The sequence below is a fragment of the Anabrus simplex genome, chromosome 7 (genome assembly GCF_040414725.1).
Source record: "Anabrus simplex isolate iqAnaSimp1 chromosome 7, ASM4041472v1, whole genome shotgun sequence".
In the NCBI taxonomy this organism is placed as follows: domain Eukaryota; kingdom Metazoa; phylum Arthropoda; class Insecta; order Orthoptera; family Tettigoniidae; genus Anabrus; species Anabrus simplex.
Window position 1 is genome coordinate 130,839,439 of NC_090271.1, and position 25,692 is coordinate 130,865,130.

The 25,692-nt window shown below is 37.9% G+C and overlaps 1 protein-coding gene across 1 annotated transcript in view; it reads right to left on the reverse strand.

Annotated features, from left to right (window-relative positions):
- LOC136877740 (uncharacterized) overlaps positions 1-25,692 on the reverse strand; it is a 198,367-nt gene that overhangs the window by 89,680 nt on the left and 82,995 nt on the right. The window contains exons 5-9 of the mRNA XM_068228622.1: positions 22,655-22,811; positions 21,920-22,100; positions 20,300-20,526; positions 18,651-18,753; positions 6,896-7,023 (exon numbers count right to left, since the gene is read on the reverse strand). Of these exons, the coding sequence (XP_068084723.1) occupies positions 6,896-7,023; positions 18,651-18,753; positions 20,300-20,526; positions 21,920-22,100; positions 22,655-22,811 (796 nt within the window). The remainder of the gene's footprint in view (positions 1-6,895; positions 7,024-18,650; positions 18,754-20,299; positions 20,527-21,919; positions 22,101-22,654; positions 22,812-25,692) is intronic.

A 25,692-nucleotide genomic window follows, 5' to 3' on the forward strand; every position in this document is an offset into this window, starting at 1 on the left:
AGCTGGCACTTTTGGTACCTAGTTTCTTTGTGATCGCTTCAGTTTACAGAGTGTGTGTTAGTGAAGGAGGAAGAGGCACTTCGTCCATCTTCGGGAGGTCTACCAGCTCAAGGTAATGGCATATTCAGTATAACCATGTGATAGTCTTCGAAAACTAGCTCGAGGGGAAGGTTTCCAGTCCTAGTAATGTAACTTTTCTTCAGTGTAAATTTCAAACTTTAAATGTAAATTTCAAACTAGACGAAAGAACTCAAGGGGGCACATACAGCTCAAACCTATCTAAAATAGGTATCATTCAATTTCAATTTTTACAGTTTCCACAGGGCCTTCTTAGCTAAACTTTTGCATGCATGACTAAAAGGTCCTTGTAAACCTATATATTTATCAATATTTAGAAAATTAAATTTTTTAAAGATTTTTTGGGCATTTCAAATTTTGCAGTTTTTTCACACAAAAGTAGCGTTTCCCTCGTATCATCCACAATTTTGGACTGATTCTAATATGTTTTGATTTTATATACTCCCAAATAATTGAGGAACAAACTGAATTAAGTTTTCTAAAACATTCTATTTTTAAGTAATATTTTTAAAACAATATTTCCCATCATTCATTTTTAGGTAATTTTATTTCAAAAAATATTTTTTTTAAATGATCTGACTATGATGTTACTACAAAATTAATTCACTTTTTAGAACACTAGAAAGTGATGTAAAGTACAAATTTTCATGCTCATATCTTGAAAACTGTTCATGTTACAAGGGAAACCGTTTTGAAAAACTCAAGTTGCAGTAAATGAGCATTAAAGTTACAACTGAAATGAATGAACCCTAGAACATCCCTGGTGCATACATGATTCCCTCTTGTGAGTTTCTCTGGGATGCTTTTTCCATCCTTAGTCTTCTCCTTACTTTCCTTGCCTCCTTTGTCGATTGTTTAGCTCTTTTAAGGCTGTAAGTGACTCGTTGAGCATTGATATGGCTGAAAGCCTGGAGGCAGTACTCTCCAGGAACAAGTTGTAGCTCTTCAAGAACTTTCAATCTACTCTGAATACCATCATTGAAAGTCATAGCAGCATCATTTACTGCTATACCTACCACTTTATGCCCTGCAAAGCCATTTTGGGCAAATTCTCCAAATTTTGGAGTTTAGGGATTCATTATTGTTCTGGGTGTGGCCTCCTACACACATCTTCAGGAGATCTGTTTTTAACTAAATGCTTAAACACAGGTTTGACAACCTCCATTATAGAAAGGGATATGTTATTTTTGTGTTTTTAAGGCTGAACTTGCCCTTCCACTACGGCATTTTGGTAAGAGCACCAAGACTTAGGTCCCTTTGGGTAGAAATAATGGTATGGCTTGTCATCTGACGAGCTTTGTGGTATCATACAGGCCAAATAGCCTTCCTCATCTCATTTACAGAATTACAGTTTTCCCTGATAGCATCCCATAATAAACAGGAAGATTTCCTCTTTCCCATGTTTCACTTTCAAACACAACTCGCTAGACAACAAATTTACGTAATAAAAACAGAAGTCACATAAGCTGATCTTTTGTAGGCATGGTAACAAACAATAATAAAAGGAAGTAGATGTCGCTACCAGTGAAAGTGAGCAAGTCACATGACAATCAGTCCCCGCGGCAAATACGAATTTGCCTGTAGTAATAACTCGGAAACAAGGCATGAGCGCGTTCCGATTTATGTGACAGCAGAATGGAGCGTGGTGCCTGCAGGGATTTAAATTACGTTTCAGGCCATAACTGAAGAACTATTGCAGATATTAATATAATTCTTTCATGGAATTACACAGAAGAGTATAATCTAAAATCATATAACAAAATAGAAAAATCAATTTTTTTGACCACTTAAGCTGCATGTGCCCCCTTAACCGAATTTAGGGAATAGAGAGTGAGGTACCCTCTCGAATTCCCTTTCAACTAGCTTTTGAGGTGACTATGATTTTATAACCTTTTTGATGTTGTAATTTCCGTAATTTTAATTTTCTCTCCATCTAGTCACCTCAGTAGTATAGACTTAGCCTCTGCAACATCAGGCCATAGGCCCAAATAGAGTTTTCAGGATTTCATTTAAATTTTAAGTAATGCACGTGTTCGCCTCCTCACCATTTTGGTTTTTGGCCTCATAGAATGGGTACTTGATACCCCTGTTAAACTTAATTCTTCTCATCTAAAGATATCAGACTGTTGAGCATTTAAGGCAGTGAGTACTGTTTGATTTTGTAAAATGTAAGTTGTGCCTTTGATAGGCCTGGAAGATATGAAATTTTGAAAATAGATTTCTAAGTCGTAAATGTGTAGAGCAGTGAGGCTCTTACTAGTGGTGTAAAAGAAATTGGGAGGTTTGTCTCCTTGACTAACGTTTTAAAGGAGCAGTAAAGCTCAGGTATAAATTGTAATTGCGAGCTTCAAGCTCAGCCTGTAAATTTTTTATCTGATTATTCTTGAACTCTCTAAAAATGTTTTTCAAGCTTATGATCTAAAGTTCTGTAACTAATTGTTAATTACTTGGCAAAGTATTAAGATTTGAAAAGAAAAAAGAAGGAGAAGTTTAAGAAAAGAAATAAAACTGCCAATTTTATTTAAATCAATCTTTTGATTTTCACATATCCACCCATTCATGCCCACACCTTCTTTCACCTCTGTGTTCCACAGAATCCCTGGAATAATAATAATAATAATAATAATAATAATAATAATAATAATAATAATAATAATAATAATAATAATAATAATAATAATAATAATAATAATAATAATAATAATAATAATATTAATAATAATAATAATAATAATATCCACTTCCATTGTGTAATGATTAGCACTATCAGCTGCCATCCTTGGAGGCTTGGGTTCGATTACTGGTACTGCCAGAATTTTAAGATTGTCTGGAGCACTGGAATGTGGTTAAAAAAAGTACATGCAGCTCATTTCCATTAAAGGTGTGCCTGAATAGAGCAGCACCACTTGAGGAAGAGGACACAACCATTTTTTAACACCACCACCACTTACCCTTCAATGTTTCATATTGTAGGTGACTTACAATGATGTTTCATGCTGTATTGCAGTTTTCCACTTAGTACAATATTTGTGAACAAATGAGACATTTAATATTCCCATCATATTTGCAACAAAAAATTACATTCGCCCATTGTTTTTTTAGAAGTAGATGGTTTTGAGAGAGGCATTGTGATACACCACTAGCAGCATGTCTAATACAAATGGAAATGAGGTTGACTGCTAGTCAGAGAAGGGCTGAAGGTAGGTAGGGCTAGAAAGCAAGGGACATGCACAGTAAGTCAAAATATTATTGTGCATCACATTTTTGCCATTGTTGCTTTACACACTGTGGTTGTACACAAGAGCATGCATGCATCTTTTTATATCTTCCTTTTAACTGTATATATTCATCTTTTTTCTTATGCTGAACTTGCAATAACCAGACAAGATATGTCAAGACAGCCCCTCAATGAGTGTTGAAGCCCACTCTCCTGATGAAGGAAATAAAAATGAACATGTTGAGGACTGAGAAGAAATGGACGTATAGGAACTGTGACTGATGAGGACAGATGCTATCTTTTAGAAGGCAACAGTGTATGAAGATGTGGAGATTGTCCTTGGTCTTTTGTGCTTTGGTGTTTGTCCTTGTTTACACTTTTTTGTTACACCACTCATTTGTCATCGTGTTTAATTCTATTATGCGTTCCTTTTCATGTTCCTATTTGTCTGGATATGACTTGCTTTGTCTCTTGTTTGCTCCTTTCCATTTACTATATCTCTCATATCATTGGTGAAGATTCCAAACACTGTATGTCAAAATTTGCCATTTTCAGATTATTGAAGATTTAGGTTAGCAAATACATCGCCGGACCTGCCGACAAAACCTCATATGGCATAACAAATCAGAACCCATAGAAATTTTCTTTTCTTAATTTATCTCGTGTTTCTCTTGGTTTAATTCTGCATATGAAACCTTGTATGTCATCTTACTGCTGGAACACTCAACATATTGAATTTCCACGGTAATAATAATAGCTTACTCTTGAGAACCATTTAAAACTCGTATGTCACATATTGGTTGTATTCAGTGGTGGTGATTCTTCACAAGTGGTTAATTAATTCTGGCATTCTTTTATCATTTGTATGCTTAGGTATTATGACCAATACATAACACTTCAACTTCTGAAGTTTAAATATGTTTGAATGTAGATGCACAAGCTATATTAAACAAATGAGCTTCTTTCTAACCTTCAATAGTTGGTGTATGTTTTTTCTTCTTCTTTAAATTCATGATTGATACTTATAGGTACCATAATGGAAAGTATTAAAATTGAAAGTTTACTGCTTATGAATGAATGGGATGATGAAGGGTGTGAAATGGATATATTAAGACAGCTGGGATTCTTGTATCCAGTTGTATGTAAAGCTTTTCACTTAATACTAAAATGCTAGCAGCATTTCAAGCCTATATCATGATATGCTAATAATTTGTTACAGATGCAGCTGAAAAAAGTTTCAGAGCCCCAACTGAATGGTCCATGAGTTAATGATATACAGCAATCAGGTAGAACTTTCAGGTAAATGGCTCTATAGTTTGTTAATTAATAACTAAATTAATAACTGGAAAGTTATTGGTACCGGTATACTGTTTGATGTGTGCAGAACAATCACAAATTTATCTGTGAATATTTACACTACTACTGTTCTACAAGAAATGTCAACTGCAGTTTTGAGAGATTCACTCCAAATAGTACAAAATCTTCTGTAAACTTAAAAGTTATTTGAATAAATAGAATCCATCAAGGATAGCTGCCCAAAAATTAATAAATATTGCAACATTAAAAAAAAATTCCAATGAAAATTAATTTAAAGTACTTTATTTTTCTTATGAATTAATCAGTAGGCTGAAACTTTTTAGTTTCCGTAGTATTAGGGCATCTATCCAAAGAGGATTTTCTCTCTCTCTGGCTTGAACTGAAGATATACTTGAGAAAATTATAGTCATTTAGCTTGAATTATTTGTTTTGGGAGCACCTGGAATTTTTATTGATGTGATAAACAAAAGTGTGACTTTGCCAACAATCTGGCAACAGGAGTTATAAAACACAAATTCTCACTCTTCATTGCCATCTGAAATACTAAGTATCAGTCCAGCAGGTCATGAATGAACCAACATCTATATCAGGGTTTTTTGAATTCCAAACTAATTAGTACCAGTAGCAATAATAAAGTGCTGGAAAATTGTTCAAGCATTTTAATTTGACACTGTCTGGCTGCTTGCTCATCAATTTTGACGTTCCATTTTACTCTAGGCCTTCTAGATGGCACATTAAACTAAATCTCTGCTGGGCGTCTATGGCTGAGTTTTAATTTTTTCAGGTAAACACCAAATATGTCCACCTCTGTGGTGTAGTGGTTAGCGTGATTAGCTGCCACCCGCGGAGGCCAGGGTTCGATTTCCAGCTCTGCCACAAAAAGAAAATGTATGAAAAGTGGTACGAGGGCTGGAACGAGGTCCACTAAGCCTCGGAGGTCAACTGAGTAGAGGTGGGTTTGATCCCCACCTCAGCCATCCTTGAACTATGATCTTCACCACCGCTACTCATCAATCGGAACTGGAAATAAAATCAGTGACCCAAGAGTTACCGAAATTTTTCATTTCATCTACAAGCCTAAGACTACAACAATGTACAAACTGAACGTCACGAGTATCTCAAGGAACTCCGACAACGACCAAAAGCTATACAATGTGCAGTGGAATACCTGTGTATGTATGACAGTTGTATCCCTGTTGCAACAGTGAAGTCAGTGCTCCCTTGTGAAACTCATGCATTTTATGGCAGTCTTCCCCATTAGATACCCAATGTGATACATCTAGTGTTCAATGTGATTTTAAAATGGTATATTAGTCATAAAATAATTATGGTAAAGTATGTCATTTTCAGGGAAATTTTAAATCGATTCCTCCAAGCCATTGGCCATTTTTTTACTTCTCTTGTTTTATGAGGTTTTGTATGAGCTGACGACATGTGAGGTTAGAAATACAGTATTATTATTATTATTATTATTATTATTATTATTATTATTATTATTATTATTATTATTATTATTATTGAGTATAGTTAACAAAAGTACATATTTGAAAAGTGTCATTCAGTTAAATCAACAGCCTGTTGATGGAATGAATGAACAAACAAACGAATGAACGACTGACCAAACAAATGAATGAATGAATGAATGAATGAATGTGAAGTCCCCATCTAGCAGCAAGGATAGGAACTGTGCTGGCTGCCGAAACCTGTTACACTCCTCTGGGGAATGACAGATGAAATGAAATGATGCTGGAGTATGTTGCTGGAATTAAAGATGACAGGAAAAACTGGAGTACCTGGAGAAAAACCTGTCCAGCACAAATCTCACATGGAGTGACTGGGATTTGAACCATGGAACCCAGTGGTGAGAGGCCGGTGCACTGCTACCTGAGCCATGGAGGCTTATCATTCAATTAAATCAATTAAATAATTACTGTAATATTTCTAACCTCATATGTCAGCAGCTCATACAAAAGCTTCTATATCAAGAGAAATATAAAATGGCTACCTACTGAAATTAAAAAAGCTCATTATATTTAAAGATGCAATACTTTTAAAATGTTATGCAATGTAACAATGGTTGTTTTCATTATGCTGAAGTAGCCACACAAAAATAGTGTTTTTGGCATACAATCTTCATTGATTTGCATATACATCGAATTATGTCTCTTAGTATGTTTCTATAGTATTTATATAAAAATATTCAGTGAGACAAAATTTAATGTTCATTTCTCTTGTTATTTTTACTTATTATTAAACATATTTTCATTGCTCTCTGAAACTTACCTTGTATGTGCGTACCACATATGTTGGGTCTAATGAGGGTAAATTCACATTGAGGATAAGCTTCCGATCCATGTTCATGTTGAGGTATTCCGGTAGCTCTACTGTCTGAACTCTGTTGCAAGATGAGCCTATGAATATGCATAAAACAGTCACAAAAAAGCTGAGTAGGTTAGTATTAGAAAGAACACTATTTTAATCATGCACATTACAAGTGCTAGGTTTGAATCCCAGGCAGTTAGATTTCATTTTTACTACCACAGTTATGATATGCTCTTAAACCTAATTATTTCCAAAGAATATATTTTTACTGTCCCTGTAAAGAGCCATTTTTATAGAATGGTACAAAGCCTGGTTAGACTAGAAAAAGATGGCCTGTAAGCAGGAAGGGGTTGCCTGTCTGAGGTGGTAAAGGCATGCTCGGTTCACCTGGCTGGATGTGGGTCTGATTCCCCATTACGTATTCAACAAAAATTAAGAAACGAGATTTCCACTTCCAGAGGTGCACATGGCCCTAAGGTTCACTCAGCTTATACAAGAAACGAGTACCAGGTTAATTCCTGGGGGCAAAGTTGGCTGGGCGTAGAGCTAACTGCTCTACCCCACCAAGTGCTGAAGGTTTGGATAGTGGAAGCCTTTACCTTTTACTCCTTCAAGGGCCTTCGTGGCCTGTATGGAGATGACTTTGCTTTGCTAAGTAGGAAGGAGGACACTGTACCTTGTTTTGTCACCACTGCAGTGCTTGAAATGATAGCCACCGTGGTTTATTCAGATCTAAGCATGATGTTTTAAAAATAATCTGGCTCTCTGCAGCATGTGAAGTGTAATGACTACACATTCCTCACTGATGAGTTGTTGAAGGTGTGAGCCACAGAGAGTAGTCAAGTGGTATAAGACTGAATAGGCCAGGAAACAAGTCCTCCCCTTCCTATTTATTTTTCAGGATGTATAACGTGGAGATGGGTTCAGATGACCAGCGACCTGTGAGATCGAGCTCAATCATGTTGGAACCACATTCTTAAATGGTCACACAAAAGCATATCCTCCATTAAGTATGTAATTAATTTTGGAGAAAATGAAATTAGGGTTTTCCCATTATGGTCATTAAAGAAATGTGGTCATGTTGGGTGGTTGCCCAAAATTCCTCACCAGACATTTACTCCTCACAATACAGTGCACTTCAGATACATACAGCTCAGTAAATTGGGTTCTCTAAAGTAGCTGGTACTACAGAAGAGAAGATATTCAGTTCAAATTTCTGATGTGTCAGCAAGCTCTCTGCTGTACCTATGCAGTGGGATGATCGAATCTAACTAATGGTGAATGCTGCAGCATTATATTAGATGCAAACAAATCTTTCTATGACTCACTTTGGCATTATGACTTTGACATAGTACAGCATTAGTAAATGTTGCATTTATTTGTTACTGAAATGGAGCAAGGGTGTTATAATAATAAGAAGTTGGTGCTTAAGTTGTTAGCATATGAGAAAAGTTGAAGAAATAGATTCATTTTTGTGGGGTTACATGTATGATATTGTTTACACGACATTACCTGATACCAGAAATTATCTTGTGGCACACACCCTTCATGTTATCAAGGGTGGTAGAGAGCGTTATGAGATGTATAGTGCTTTGTGCAGAACAAGAGAGTGGGTATTTTAAACATATCTTTTAAATAAAACAGTTCTGCACAGTAACAAAACAGAACTGTTTATTTACATTTATCTCATTCCATTACTTGAGGCTTTCTCCTTAAGAGGACGTCTTCCCGCAGTACAGGTAAAGCAGAGAGGTTGCCGACACATCAGGTATTTGGACCGAAAATCTACTTCTCCAAAGCACATGTTACTTTATGTAATCCAGCTTACTGAGCTGTATGTATGTGAAACATGCTGTACTTGAAATGTGATCAGTCTCACCCAGTGGAAATTTTCAACAATACACTTGTGCATATTATGGATGTTCACAATACCAGTGCTGTGAAATCATGATTCTTCCAAAAATGATGATCATCATCAACTTATGAAGATCTTGCCTTGCTGCTGCAACCATAGTTCTCTTTTTCAAGCTAGGACTTCCAGCTCCTTATACACACTGCAACTCATTGACTCTTGAAGTCTTGGCCATCCTCTTCCATTTCCACCCAGAAATTTTCCCTTCCAGTACACAAGAGATGAAATTATTGTGCCTTATTATGTGCCCAATTGATTAGGCCTTTCTCTTCCCTAGATCAAATGTCTTTACTTGTTTACCTTTCTCAACACTTCCTCAATCCTTTTTCTTATCAGTCCATGTGTTCTGGTCATTCTCCTCCAGAACCACATTTCTGATGCTCCCATCACCTTCTTTTCTTGTATCACTTGTATAACATATCACTTCCATCTCTACACATATTCCAAGCATAGGATTTTACAAATTTCTTCCTAAATTAAATACTCAGATTCTTGTTTGTTAGTAAAGTTAGATTGGAATGCTTTCTTAGTTAACACTATTCTTCTGTTTATCTCAATCATGCATTTTTTATCATTGGTAATTATGCTTACAAGGTAATAAAATTAATTTACTTCCTTCAGTTGTGCATTTCCCATTATTATTCTTGAGTTGCTCTTTGGTTTACTTTTGCTTACTACCATAGCCTTAGACTTGTGTTGATTTTAAGTTTCCACTTTTCCAGAGCCCCCTTCAATATCCTCAGCATCCAGTTTATGGCTCTTTTTGAATCTGCACTGACACCGATGTCAACTGTGAACCTTATGCAGTGTGTCTGTTTTCTGTTCGCTTTTATTCCAAAATTTTAATGAATTAAAAAACATGGATTGTCTGTGCCATCCACACAGCTGTAGGTGTTTGTGCATGGCAATGTCCATACTGTATATGGTGAGAGAAATGGGAGACTGCGAGGATTTGGTAGAACCAATTTGTTAGATAGATAGATAGATAATGCCTTTATTGGTGGCGAAGTTAGGGCTCAAGGCCCTCTCTTACACTTAACCACTAGATGAGTATACATATACATAACTTATAATTTCGAATACAAATAAAACAAATAATAATAATAGCAATAATAATAATAATAATAATAATAATAATAATAATAATAATAATAATAATAATAATAATAATAATAATAGTAATAATAATGAAAGAATCCTTAATTTTAAAATACACAAAATAACGTACACTTAAATTATGTAACTGCAGTAATCCATTCACTCATCCCATTCATTCCTTCATTCACTCAACAATTATCCAGCAAGTCAGCAGGATCTACCCAGCAAATGCTCCCGGCAAGCCGCTTTAAACTTGTGATGAGAAGGATTTTCTCTAATGTTCGCAGGTAGCGAATTCCATGACCTAGACACAGAGATTATGAAGGAGCGGTTGTACACAGCAGTACGGTTTATAGGTATGGCAAGAGAGGAAGCAGATCTTGTATTGTGTTCATGATAGGACGAGAGGTAAGAAAAAGATGAAGACAGATAGTCGGGAGTATTAGTGGAAAGAACTTTGTGCAGAAGCGATAGCATGTGAAGTTCACGGCGCTGGTGCACTTGAAGCCACGACAGCTCCTTATTATAAGGTGATATATGAGCATCATATCGCAGATTAAAGATATATCTTATGCAGCTGTTCAGGCTCCGGTCCAGTTTCTTGTTACTGTCCCAGGTTATTCCAGTCAACACAGTGTCACAGTAGTCAAATATAGGTAGTATAAGAGAGCGAATTATTTGTGCTTTAAGTCGAACAGAGAATATATTAGCGAACCGTTTCAGGGGATATAAGCTTTTATGTACTTTATTGCATGTGCTTATCACCTGTTGAGTCCAGTTTAGAGTCTCAGTCATGATAATTCCTAAGTTGGTCACTGAAGTAGAGTAGGGTATGATTTTATTGTTTAAAATTATTGGGGGGATGTTCTGTTGCTTGAGGGAATAAAGGTTTTTACCGGTACCGATAATAATAACTTGAGTCTTATTTGGATTCATTAATAAACTGTTTTTATTTGCATAGTCACTAAGATGTTGAAGGTCAGAATTTATTTTAGTAATTGCAGTATCAATATCACTCGGTTTTGAATGATAATAAATCTGTATATCATCTGCGTACACTTGCAATTTGCAGAATTTAAGAGCTTTTGATGTATCATTAATTTGGATGATAAATAGCAGTGGTCCGAGAACCGACCCCTGAGGGATGCCGAGGGTCTTCCTTTGCCATCCTGAACTCAAATTTCCAACTGTTACACGTTGCCGGCGATTTTCAAGATAAGATAAAAAGAAACGTAGTGATACACTGTTAAAATTTAGCTCTCGAAGTTTCTGCAGTAGTAACTGAGGATTAACAGTGTCGAAGGCACTACTGAGATCTAATAATGTCAATACAGTCACGTCCCGTTGGTCCATTGCACGTCTGATATCATCTGTCACTCGTAGTAAAGCTGTCGCAGTGCTATGTCCTTTCCTGAAGCCGGATTGAAAGGGATTCAAGAGGGAATGCTTGGTAAGGTATTCAGTAACTTGTGTATGAACTAGACGTTCAAGCGCCTTGGATAAGGGTGGTAGAATGGATACTGGACGATAATCTGAAGGAGAATCCAACTTGGAGCTCTTCGGGATGGGTCTAATTAGTGCATCTTTCCAAACATCTGGGAAAACTCCGTTTGTCAGGCAGTAGTTAAATATATGAGTTAGTATTGGCAGAACAGCTCCTAAGATATCCTTAATAAGCGATATAGGAATGTCATCATTACCTGTGGCATTAGATGTTATAGCGTATATCACACGTTTAACTTCATTCGAGCTGACATTTCTAAAAGAGAATTGCTCATACACAGGCTGCTCTTGTAACAAGGGTAGTGAATTTTCTGGGAAGGAGGTAGAGGCTATTCTTGGCCGTGCGAAATGATCATTTAAAACATCTAGCGATATGCTTGGCACATGTTGCTCTACGGCTTTACCTATACCTAACGTGCGTAATTTATTCCATTTTTGTCTCGGGCTGTTATTGTTCATCAGTTCCTGAAAGTATTTATATTTAGCATTCCTAATTAACTGTTTGGTTCTGTTTCTCAGAATCTTGTATTGCTGGAAATCATCTGTGTCATGCGTCTGTCTGTATTGTCTGTAGAGTTTGTCATGACTGGCCATAGCAGATCTTATCTCGGCTGTTAGCCAAGCGGAAGAATGGCGGGTGATTCTTACCTGTTTCTTTGGTGCGTGCTTGTCAAATATTTCCAGTACCAGTGAATTGAATTTGTTTACTTTAGAGTTAATGTTCTGAAAATTACGTACGGTATACTATCCCAAGGCAAGTTATATGCATCGTAGCGTAGTTTATTCCGGTCCATATGTCGTAAGTCCCGTATTGTAATGTAGCGTGGTTTGTACTTAGGTATTCGAGTAGAATAACACACGTACAGTAGGTCATGTGAAGAGATGCCAGGAGCAGGGATCTGTCCGTGCTTAATTACTTTTTGAGGTTGATTTGTCACAAGAAGATCAATGAAGATATGACTTGTGCGGTCAGAGTAATTAACATGATTAGTAGCGTTGAGGGGTAAAATTGTCATGTTTGTAGCGATAAATAAATTCAGTAGATTGTTCGCGTCACTAGTCTGCTTCAAAAGGTCAGTGTTAAAGTCGCCCATGATTATAATGTCATCGTATGCCGAGATAAGATTTGCTAATGCCTCTTCAAAATCATCAGTCTGTCTTATTTTAGGCGGCTTGTATACAATCCCTATCAATATCTTTTTATGGCAGTCTAATTCTACAAACATAAATTCCGGTCGCAGTGTAAGTCGTGGGTCAGAAGTGGAAATTATCTTACATTTCAGGTCATTTCTGTAATAAAGTAGAAGTCCACCGCCTATTTTGTCAATGCGGTCATGGCATAATATTGAGTATCTGTCAAGGTTAGCTATCGATGACGGCATGTCTGTACGCATCCAGCTTTCACTGATTCCAATAATATGTACATTGTTCACTTCAAAAATAGCCTGAACCTCTTCTATATGAGCTAATAATGACTGGTCATTTAGGTGACAACAATGTAACGATCGCGGGTGGCTACTGAGCTGCTCTTGCAACACAAGTCCTGTTGAAGGTGGTAGGGACGAAAGAGAAGGGGAGGGTGAGGGCTGTGGAGAGGAATGCAGGTCAATAGTATTACCGTTATACTGGTCAACAATCATATGAAAGTTTGTTGTTTGTTAGTTGCATGGAATGGGAGTGCAATGGTGGTGTGCAAATGACTGAGTATGGGGCAGTGGTAACAAGAAATAGGATACAAAGCACAGAATATCAGCGGTGATGTGCCTTGGTGAATGCAAGATGCAAGGAATTGTATCTCAAAGTTGTCGGTTCTAGTGTATTGTAGACACATTGTAGGTTGAAGGTGTCTTTGATGAAGCGCCCAAGCTTGGTTTTCACAATGACATTGACACTGAAGTCACTGCAAAGTACAATGGGGGCGTCAGAGTCCATGCTTGAGACATGGTGGCAACTGGCTGTTACAAATGTATGGGAAGAGAGCCTGGCACATGAGGATGGCAATGTTCTGCAGAGTTATCCTGAGTTTCATATAACTAGGCAGGTAGATTTGAGCACGAGGGTGAAGTTGAACTCATCAGTGGCTACAAAGACATCAGCAAGACACATCACCAAATGTGCATAGCCTGGTTGATGAAGCTGATGTCCAGTAACTTGCAAGTGAATTTGGCAGAGTCATGCTTGTAGATAGGCCACTCTGCCGGCTGCATTGGTGGTTAATGAGATGCGGTCGTTCATTCATGGTATGTACTTAATTGTAAATTGGTATGGACTCCTTGTAGTCACTCATCCAAATTTCACTCAGTGCTAGGTAGTCACATTATTGTAAAACCAAGTCTGTTTTCATGTCGCCCACATGAGCCCTGACACACTGCACATTCATACGAGGACGGTTTGAAAAGTTCTCGGAATCACCACTAGATGTCAGTGCTAGAGCAATGAGGTTCCCGCGCAATAATCACACATCCTTTGTGAGTGAACACGTGGCGCATCAGTGCTCTAGCTGCAGGAGTGTGGTAGTGACGACTCTTTGTTGTTGTTCCCGTGTAGTGATTTGTGACAATGGAAAAACTGAGATTCGAGCAGTGATTAAATACTTTGTAAAGAAAGGTATGAAAGCAAAGGAAATTCATGCTGGCTTTCAGAATACACTAGGGGTCTCTGCTCCTTCATTTTCAATTGTTGCCAAGTGGACCAGCGAGTTTAAATTTGGTCGGGAGAGCTTGGATGATGATCCGCGTAGTGGACGGCCAAAAAGTGTTACGACCCCAGAATTTATCGCAAAAGTGCATAAAATGGCCATGGACGATCGTCGACTGAAAGTGCGGGAGATTGCTGAAGCTGTAGGGATGTCTTCTGAATGGGTATATTATATTTTAACCGAAGAATTGGGTATGAAAAAATTATCCGTAAGATGGGTGCCGCGGCCCTTGACATTGGACAATAAACGCACCAGATTGGAAATGTCCAAACAAAGTCTGGCCCGTTTTTAGTGCAACCAACAAGATTTTTTGCACCGGTTTGTGACTACAGATGAAACTTGGGTCCACTACTATACCCCAGAGACAAAACAGCAGTCAAAGCAGTGGAAACATGCTGATTCGCCAGCAACAAAGAAAGCAAAGGCAGTGCGTTCGGCCGGAAAGGTCATGACCTCAGTTTTCTGGGATGCAAAAGGCATTCTGCTGATAGATTATCTTCCTACTGGCCAAACAATTACGGGGCAATACTACACAAACCTCCTAGACCAACTACAGGAAAAGATATGCGAAACAAGGCCTGGTTTGGCAAGGAAAATGGTCATCTTTCATCAGGACAACGCTCCGCCACACACAAGTGTTATTGCCATGGCAAAACTTCATGAACTGGGGTATGAATTGTTGCCACATCCATCTTATTCACCTGATTTGGTACCATCAGACTTTCATCTATTCCCCAAGCTGAAAATTTTCCTCGGTAGACGGAGATTTTCTACAAGGGAAGAATTGACAGCCGAATTGGAGAGGTATTTTGCAGGCCTGGAGGAATCTCATTTTCGAGATGGGATCAAGGCATTGGAACATCGCTGGACCAAATGCATTAGTCTACAGGGAGACTATGTTGAAAAATAAAGCAGTTCCACTGAGGTAAGATACTTAATTCTAGTACATTCCGAGAACTTTTCAAACCACCTACGTATTGAGTACAAGTGGCTCAGTGTGTGTGGTGTTGCTGCAGAAGTTTTGCACTGCCATTGTCACTGTGTTTGAATTCATCGCGTATCTCCCGCATGGTTATTGTATTAGTTAGTCTGTTTGCTTTTAGTCTGACTCCTTGGTTGGATGCTCAGTGTTGAGGTCTTCGGTTTGGAGGGTTCTGGGTTTGATTCCAACCTGGGTTGGGGATTTTAATCATGTGTGATTAATTCTTCTGGCTCGCGGACTGGCTGTTTGTTTGTCCCAACACTCCTCTTCATATTCAGACAACACACCACACTACCAACCACCACAGAAACATGCAATAGTAATTACATCCCTCCACATAGGGTTGGCATAAGGAAGGGCATCCAGCTGTAAAACAGGGCCAAACCTACAAGTGCAACACAGTTCACACCTGTGATCCTATAGATGTGGGAAAAGTAGTGGAAGTAAAGTCTGTCTGTTTATGCACAAACTGTCACCAGAAATGCCCCAACTGGATGAGCCATTATTTATTTATTGTGAAATAACTTATCTGGCTTGTTGCCTAGCAACATGGATAGCTAATTATACAACACAAGCATGTACCCCATATCATTCTGTACCATTGGTGTGTAGGTCAAAACCATGTAACTTCTACCCTAATTGTCCTATGTCTACTGCAATCTTCTTCTTCTTCTTCTTCTTCTCCTACCACTTTTCCCACACCTGTGGGGTCGCGGGTGCGATCTGTGTCGCACATGTGGATTTGGCCCTGTTTTACGGCCGGATGCCCTTCCTGACGCCAACCCTATATGGAGGGATGTTATCACTATTGCGTGTTTCTGTGGTGGTTGGTAGTGTAGTGTGTTGTGTGAATATGAAGAGGAAAGTGTTGGGACGGACACAAACACCCAGTCCCCGAGCCAGAAGAGTTAATCAGAAGCGATTAAAATCCCCGGCCCGGCCGGGAATCGAACCCGGGACCCTCTGAACCGAAGGTCAGGACGCTGACCATTCAGCCAACGAGTCGGACCCTATGTCTACTGCAATGGTGCCATTATATTGGGAGAAAGAATCTCTATGCAATTATACCCACATCATGTCCAATTGTCATGTCTTGAGTTGCCCTTTGGTTTACTTTTGCTTACTACCATAGCCTAAGAATTGTGTTGATTTTAAGTTTCCAATTTTCCAGAGCCCCCTTCAATATCCTCAGCATCCAGTTTGTGTCTCTTTTTGAATCTGCAATAACACCAATGTCATCTATGAACCTTATGCAGTGTATCTGTTTTCTGTTCACTTTTCACTTGACAATTGGATATTTTGTCAACAGGGATATTGGAATAAGACAAAATTCATCAGTTGTAGTGGGACCCACATCACTGTGTCAGAATTCATATTCAGAAGTTGATATAAAGCAAATTAAGAAATTTTCACAACTTCTACCCCATATAACTGTGTCCACGGGAGTGTCATAGGAAAATTTTTGTAGTACTAAAATGTCAGCCTCAGAGGCAGCTTTCTAATGGTACCCCATATTAGGGGTAGGAAATGATGTTTCAATGGTGAAATCACCAATTTGGTTTGTAACCTGCAAAGAGAATGTTTATTTTGGTTATAAAATCACTGTACATGTTTATTATTTCTATTTGCTGGTTATTGCATTAATTAGTCTGTTTCTTAACATGATAAAATGACACCAGAATTACTCCAGTCAGGTCTGCCATTCGCTCACTACAGTTAAGTACCCTGTGTAGTACAAGGACTAACCTATGTAATGGTACATATACATTAAATGGACTGCTTATTCTTGACATTCACTTTCTGGCTGGCTGAGGTATGAGACGTTATCAAGTCAAAATTATTCTGTTGATTTATCTCTTCAAAAGCAAAATATAAAATATTTGTGGATAGTCAAAAATTCAAGAACATTTAAATCATTAATTGTTTGAATGATATTTTAAAATTCACACAAAATTAAATGTAAATTAGAAGTGACAGGGAATAATTTATAAGATCCCATTCGTTTTGATAGATTTTTGGATGTTAGTTTAAATAACCTATTAAATTTAATGATCATAATCCATTATTGGAGCCTCCATGGCTCAGGCAGCAGTGCACCAGCCTCTCACCACTGGGTTCCGTGGTTCAAATTCCGGTCACTCCATGTGAGATTTGTGCTGGACAAAGCAGAGGCGGGACAGGTTTTTCTCTGGGTACTCCGATTTTCCCTGTCATATTTCATTCCAGCAACACTCTCCAGTATCATTTAATTTCATCTGCCATTCATTAATCATTGCCCCAGAGGAGTGTGACAGGCTTCGGCAGCCGGCACAATTCCTATCCGCGCCGCTAGGTGGGACTTCATTCATTCCATTCCTGACCCGGTCGAAAGACTGGAAACAGGCTGTAGATTTTCATTTTCATAATCCATTACTGTGACCAGTCAGGATGGCCAAATTTTGAATAAATTTGTTATTCATTTTAACCTGAAATCACAAGTTTGGGTTTATTGTACTGTATTATGAAAATTCCTTGAGATCCTTTATATTTATCCATAATATTGGATCAGACACCCCAGGGGTGTCTCCTGGTCTCCGACTGTTGCTGGCAGAAGGGTAGAATACATAACATAACATTGTTCCAATAGCACATGCTCCACCATGCCCATGTACAATGAAGCTATGAATACCTTAGAAAATATCTACATGAGGTAGGATTTGAACTGTCGAGCCATTTTCTATTTCAAAAATGACCATTGCCTTACCAATTCAATCACAAAGACAACATACTCTGTACTTGCAGGAAGTGGCACTACAGAAACACGCACCTTATACTTTGACATTTCATTTCGTTGTCATATCTATGATTCACAATTTAAGGCATTAATTTAACTTTCTACCAAAACAAATAACTTTGTATAACTGATTAACTTGATAGTATCACTGGTATATTTATTATAACAGCAAGCAGTAAACAGTATGATTTTGGAATTGTCCATTCCCTTCGGTGCGAGGATTTCATATAATGTAGTTGTCTTTTCTGTGCAAGGTAGGCTCATTTTATATTTCTGACATGTAGGTAGCAATATCAACCCTAAGGATTAAGAGGGTTAGATTATATGCGTATCTTCAAGACACTTTATGTATCAAACCAAACCCCATGGCACTACAGCCCTCATGAGCCTTTGCCTACCATGTGACCATTGCTCAGTCAGAGGGCCTGCAGATTACAAGGTGATGCATGGTCAGTGCAACAAATCCTCTCAGCTGTTATTCTTGGTTTTCTAGATCACAGTTGCCTTCTCTCCATCAGATAGCTTTCCTCAAATGACATCATGTAGGCTGAGTGGACCTCGAACCAACCCTCAGGTCCAGGTAAAAAAATCCCTGACCTGGCCGGAATCGAACCTGGGGCCTCTGAGTGAGAGGCAGGCATGCTACCACGGGGCCGGCACTGTGTGTATCAAGAAAGATAAAATCTCAGAATCACACTAAATGTTACCATTCATAAGAATTTATTAATTACTGATAAATATAGATTCTACCTATCTCTAGCTTAGCTCCTACAGTTTCCAACATAAGAAATATGTCTGAAGGGAACTCTCGGTGCTGATGTTTAATGGAGAGGTTGCCTGCTAGAGTACCAGTCTGAAACAATAAATAAAAATATACAGGGTATTTAATGTATTGTTGCCTACGTTCACTACGAAACAAGGGAAGTATACAGTCAAGAGATCTATTAATAGAAAAAGACTAACAAACATGCTATTAGCAAAATAACATTGGCTTAATTCTGGATTTCAAGACCACCCAGCTTTTTCACATACAGCAAAGACAGTCTAAAAATGGAGTAAGAAATACCATGGTTTAATGCCATTGTTATATGTGCTTTAACACATTGACTACCAGGGGGATCACCAGTTTTCCTCAGAAGAAATTCACTCAGGTGTAGAATGCCAAATAACAGATAGATACAGGATAGCCATCGAGCAGGCATTTTCAAAAGTTATGCTTTTTGTGAATACAGAGAAGCATATCATTTGGGATTGTAAGCTGTGGTCAAATTGGGTTAGTAGCTCCCAACAGTTTACTTGAAACTGTGACCAGCATTCAACAGCGATTTGCTCTTTCCAAGAGTCAGAAGTAGATTCAAATTGCAGCTGTTAGTTCCCAATATATATGGTGATGTTGCACTGCTAATTGTGCAATCCAGACTTTTTACTATGCCGAGAGGGACTCGGCGCTGATCGATTGACTGCGTTGACTGGCAATTGTTGGTTGATTGAAATTTTGACAGAAAGGAAGAAAGTAAATGGGTAAACAAAGCCTAGATTCCCATAATCAAAACTGCTGAGATAAAGATGATAAGTGGATGCAAGAGCAGAGAACAGCTGAGCGAAAGCACAACCAATCAGTGACTGCCAGCCACCACAGTCAACTAAGCAGCACCGAGCCCCACTCAGTATAGCAAAAAGTCTGAACTGTGCAGTTATATGGTTACTGCAATATATTGTTGCACCTGCAAAAACCACCATGGTACATGATATTTTTTAACTTAGAACTTTGGCTAGTAAGATTCTGTCATCTGAGATTCAATATTGTGTGAATATTGTTATGGAATTCTCGCTCTTCATAATATATGTGCTGCAGGTCAGTATTTCTCCAAAAATATTATCACATAGCAGTTTTTGCAGGTGAAATGATGATATATTGGGAGACCACAACCAGTTTCAATCTACTTCTGACCTTTGAAAAGGGAAGACCCCTTGAGAATGCTGGGCACAGTTTCTGGTGAAATGTGAGCAACTACTAACCCAATTTGACCATGGCCTGCAAGCCCAGAAGGTAATCTCTTCTATGTTTGTTGAGATGCTGTCTGTGAAACCTAAGCTGTTATATTATGGTTTATGTGACTGATGAACACACATGATCCTCAGGCACTAGCAAAAATGAGATATTACATCACTCCCATGAGGATAACCAGTGAATGAAGAAATTTCCTTATTTTCTAAAATACCTATATACCCATATTGTATCATAAACATGTTGTTCATGAACTAAGGGTAACCTATTTACTATTTCCTTATTGTGGCACCAGAGGAACAGCATCATTATTTGTGTAGTGGCATTCAATATGTTAAGTAAAATTGTTCAAATAAAATTAACAAACAATATTAAGGAAGTCTTCACTTACATTTCTTACAGGTACATTTGCAATGAGGTCAATGTGTTTAGCAAGCTCTTCTAGGTAGCCATATTGAGATTCATGTTCCTTGCTTACTGAATAAAAAATATTTACAGCATCTGTGAGTGTGATATTGGCACCCAGTTTCAACTGACAGCCAATAGAATATTGGTGCAATTCATCCACATCAGATATATCGATGTATGTCCGAGGATTATACATTCTTCTGTAAACACCTGGAATGGAAAAGTGAGAATGAATCCTTGTATGCTAATAAACTGATATTGGTTATTTATTTTCCTTTTCACAGACATATCTCCCTCCTAAATTCATAGAGGGTGATAATTTAAAAAATTGAGTCACAAAATTAGGGTGCAGGTTTTATTTGCATCAATGTTGGCATTTTTTCAAAATCAGCCTTCCTAAAGTTAGGGCGCGGGGATTATTCGGTGGCTGGGATTATTTGCGTAAATACGGTATTTAAATGCTTGTAAGGACTTCATTAGGAATGCTCTCCAATAGGCTGTGAATGTACTAATTTGCTATGCTATGTAAAGTGGCAGCATCTATGGTAAATATTAAAGGCAATGGGTGTGCCAACTCACCTCACATAGTTGACAGTCAAATTGTTTAAACAGACTACAGGATCCGTAAGAATACTTCAGATTCTATCAAAATAATTCCACCCATAATAAGGAATTAGACAGATCTGTATACAATTACTTCAACTCTTCAACACATTAAGGTCAAAATCCACCATGCTCAGTTTCAACCAAATACTCGCCCTTATTGGCTTGGATTGAAGGGGTCACTGGTTGTGCTAGCAGTAGGAAGTGTGCTGAGCCAATGATTGTGGTAGATTAAATGTACATAAAAGTTTATTGATCAACATGTAACTTATGTTTCACAAATTGTGACGATAAGAAAATGAAAAGAAACAAAAATACAATGTTTTCAATACTTTATTACTACAACACCAGCTAAGCCAGCCTGAAATCCATTTCTTAATGGTTTTATGTGATATCCTAGTAGGAGCACTAGCAAATCCTGAATTCAAATCACTCATAGAGAAGTAAATAAAACTTGATTGATTGATTGATTGATTGATTGATTGATTGATTGATTGATTGATTGATTGATTGATTGATCGATTGATTGATTGATTCACCCACGTCAGATATATCGATGTATGTCCGAGGATTATACATTCTTCTGTAAACACCTGGAATGGAAAAGTGAGAATATGTTTTTCCATTTTCATACAAAACACATGTTGGGGTTGTACATTAATTAAGGGCACAGCTGCTACCTTCCAGATTCCAGCCCTTTCTCATCTGAAAATCTTCTATGTCTTTTTACATTTCCCCTCCACACACACGTAATGAAGAGGAAAAGTAATAGGAACATTAAAGCCTAAAATTTACAACAAAAATTATATTTTTTGGAATAGACACCAAGTATTCAGTATGATGATAATACCTGGAAATACTGTTTCCCAAGGCTGAAATTAAAACTATGCTCAGTAAACTGTGATGCAATAATGTCTATTGTTCCAGGTTTTAAAAAATCCTTTATAGCTGTCTCTTTTTAAATTATAAGGTAAAAGTTATATTTTTATATTTCACTAACCATGGGCAGTGTTACCTCCAAGAAGTATATATGGACCATCTGGCATGTTATTAAATATTTTGAAAATATCACCAACTGTCCTTGGTTTGTTCCATGTTGCTTGTGAACCATTTATCTCCAATGTATTCTTCTTTTGAGGTTGCCAGATGCATTGTTTTTGACAAGGTACAGCACATATATCCTGAAGTACATAAAGGAAGATAAAATTACAGTACATTTACTATTAATAAGTAAATTTGTGGCCTTATCCTGAGGTGGGTGCAGCTCTTTTCAGGCACTTCGTCAATGGAGGTGAAATGCATGTATCGTTTTAATCATGAAGGTGTACGTTTACTATTAATTACTTTCATTAAAAGTCAATTTTCATTCTAATGTAATAAAATAATATTTCAGATATTAAATAACCCATTTCATGGTATATTTGCAAATCCAGAGTTATGTTTCATATGGACAGAAAATCAATAGTAGTTAAACAGGCATGGCATACCATTATAGACTATAAAAAAATGAAATTACTGGAAGAAATAAATGTCAATATAAGAATTTCAGTATAGTCGAAATGATACCACTTTATGACCTTCAAAATTTGATAATGGGGGCTCTTGTGAAAATTTGATCAAACTTAGGATTTAAAATTCACAATTCCATATAATACAGACACTTTCTACAGAAATTTTAAATGTTCAAAGTATACCAATGTATACCTTTGATGTTTCATAATAGTGTTTAACTCACTTCTATATCTTGACACTTCCTGCGTAGTTCAGATGAAACATCTAATGCCAATGCTTTGAAGGCATCCAGGATTGGACGATATCCTGTACAGCGGCAAATATTGCCTCCAAATGAGTTCTCTACTTCACTCATGGTCACTTTGTTGTCAGCTGTCAAACTGTAATACAGAAATAATGCAGTAAATATCTCACACTAAATGCTATCCCATAATTTACTAGTTTAAAACTGTGTGTAATGTTTCAGTTTAAGAAATACATAATGTATCTGTGATCATATGAAAAATTATTGTCCATAACTGAATACATAATGATATTACTAAATGTATAGTAAAAAGCTACAGAATAATTATAACTGTGACATGAAAATATGACCTCCCCTATAGTTAACTTAGCCTAACCTTAGATTTACATCTTGGAAATTGGTGTAGCCATGATTGAGACTTGATCTACTGTTTCACATGCTAGTAGTCTGCCCTTCTTGCAGTATACTGTGTGGTATCTAGCTGGAACTCTCATAACCCTTATTGCCACAATACATTATTCATTTCAGTAGGGTTGGTACCCCTTTTCTTCTGCACTGCCCATTTAAATCAACACCCTAACAATATTGCCACAATCAGCTATAGCTAATAAGTATACTGAGATTTCAGCAACAAACCATTTCATCAACAGCATTCTAAAGGTTTAAGAAACTGCCTAAAATTTAATAGTGTTAAAATCGCAATATGATTTTTTCATGTTAAAAGCATAACAGAAGGAAAAGGTATTGCAATGAGCAGAGAAAATATCTGGTGTGAAGTGCATCTTGTTGACTACTAAGGGTTCCAAACATTATCGTTAATACAACACTGTGATACAATGAAGCACATGCTACAGTGCCATTAATATATCATGCCATGCATAACCATTTGGCAGCCTATAATCATTATACATTGAATAATAATAATAATAATAATAATAATAATAATAATAATAATAATAATAATAATAATATGCAGGACAGGTGTGAAAAAGGCTTCGCCAAACCCACGGATCAACTGAGGTGTCAGGAAAAATGGTCAACGGCTTCAACGGCAGAAAAGGACATATCCTAATGGCAAAGAGGGCGGAAGAACCGACCCAAATCCACTTTGCGTCTGACTTGCAGCAAGCAGCAAAGTGGTCAGCGTCTGTCTCCAATGGAGTGGCTGAACATCACATCACCTAGCTGTAGGTTATAAAAAGCAAAAATCAACTATGAAGAGTTCTAAAATTGTGCTTCGGAAAATGCCACTGCCTGGGGTATGCCAGGGCATCTCTGGAGCCACCGCTAGAGATGACAGCATGCGAGCCAGTGGTGGTGGGAGCGTAAGCTGCTGGGCTCCCATCGGGTCACCCAAACAAGCTACAGTAGCTCAAGACGATCATGGCGGAACACAAGAACCTGATTATCATACCGCACCTGGTGCGAGTGCTTTTGTGCCAAGTACGACCTCTCGTATCAGTAAGCCCAAAAAACGCATTAAATGGAACAGTGATATGAATGAAATTATCATGCGGGCATATCTTTGAATAATTCATCTTGAAACTGAAATTGCAGGATATAGGCAACAACTACACACAGCCTTTATAAATCAGTACCCAACAATGAAAGTTACTGAACAGCGCATTGCAGATCAACAAAGATCAATCATCAAGAACAATTTGATCCCGGGTCCTGTTCTTAGTAGAATCAGACATGAAGTAACACAAGAACTCTATCCACATCTTGGAAGTACCAAATCTGACTCAACGGTTAACAGTCCACCTGATACTGATATAACAGTACATACAAGTACTCCCAAAGTGATACTTTTAGATAGCTCTGACCTCCATGACAAGACACATGTTGAATTCTACAAGGCCCTTCTAGAATATTCTGGTACCGACCTACACAACGACCCATACTGCCAAGGCAGCAATCGTCCAGAAAGTTTGGAAAAATCATTGAAGATCTTAATTCGAAGGTCTTGCCAGAATATCTGAAAGAGCATCAGACATTCCCTGAAGTACATACTGCTATATACTGTGCAGCACTTGTTGCAGTACGATTGAACAATGGAAAGCCAATTTTGCCTAACAATAAGTCTGTCAAGAAAATATTGAGAGACCGGGCGAGTTGGCCGTGCGCGTAGAGGCGCGCGGCTGTGAGCTTGCATCCGGGAGATAGTAGGTTCGAATCCCACTATCGGCAGCCCTGAAAATGGTTTTCCGTGGTTTCCCATTTTCACACCAGGCAAATGCTGGGGCTGTACCTTAATTAAGGCCACGGCCGCTTCCTTCCAACTCCTAGGCCTTTCCTATCCCATCGTCGCCATAAGACCTATCTGTGTCGGTGCGACGTAAAGCCCCTAGCAAAAAAAAAAAAAAAAAAAAATATTGAGAGAACCACCTTGGGCAAAACGCCTGAAAAAATGCATCATCCAAATCCGCCAGGACGTGAATCGCCTGCAGCAATACAAGAATGGAGTAAGAGGGAAACGCCTAAATAACAAAATTATTCAAATTCTGAAAATCAGTTCAAGGCAGAATCTGGAGGAACCTGGAAGCACAGTACTACAAGAAACCCTCGAAACCATGAAGCAAAAGTTGGCCGCATTATCCAAGCGCCTCAAAAGATACCAAAACACCACAGAGAGAAAATCACAGAACGCAATGTTCAAAAGAAATGAGAAACAGTTCTATAACAATCTGAACAAGAGAACACAAGATGGAAATAGGCCCAGCGAAAAAAAATTCACAGCTATTGGTCGGGTGTATGGTCGAACCCAATAGAACACAATGCGGAAGCCCATTGGATCAGTGAACTGAAAGATAGAACTAATGAAGTGAAGCATATGGCAACCAAGGCTGTTGTGATCGGAGAAATACAACAGGGCATCAAGAAATTGCAGAACTGGAAGGCCCCAGACATTGATCGTATACACAGTTATTACTACAAGAAATTTACATGTACTCATTTCCTTCTGACTCAACATTTCCAGAAATTTTTAGACAACCCGGCAACATTCGCAGCTTTCC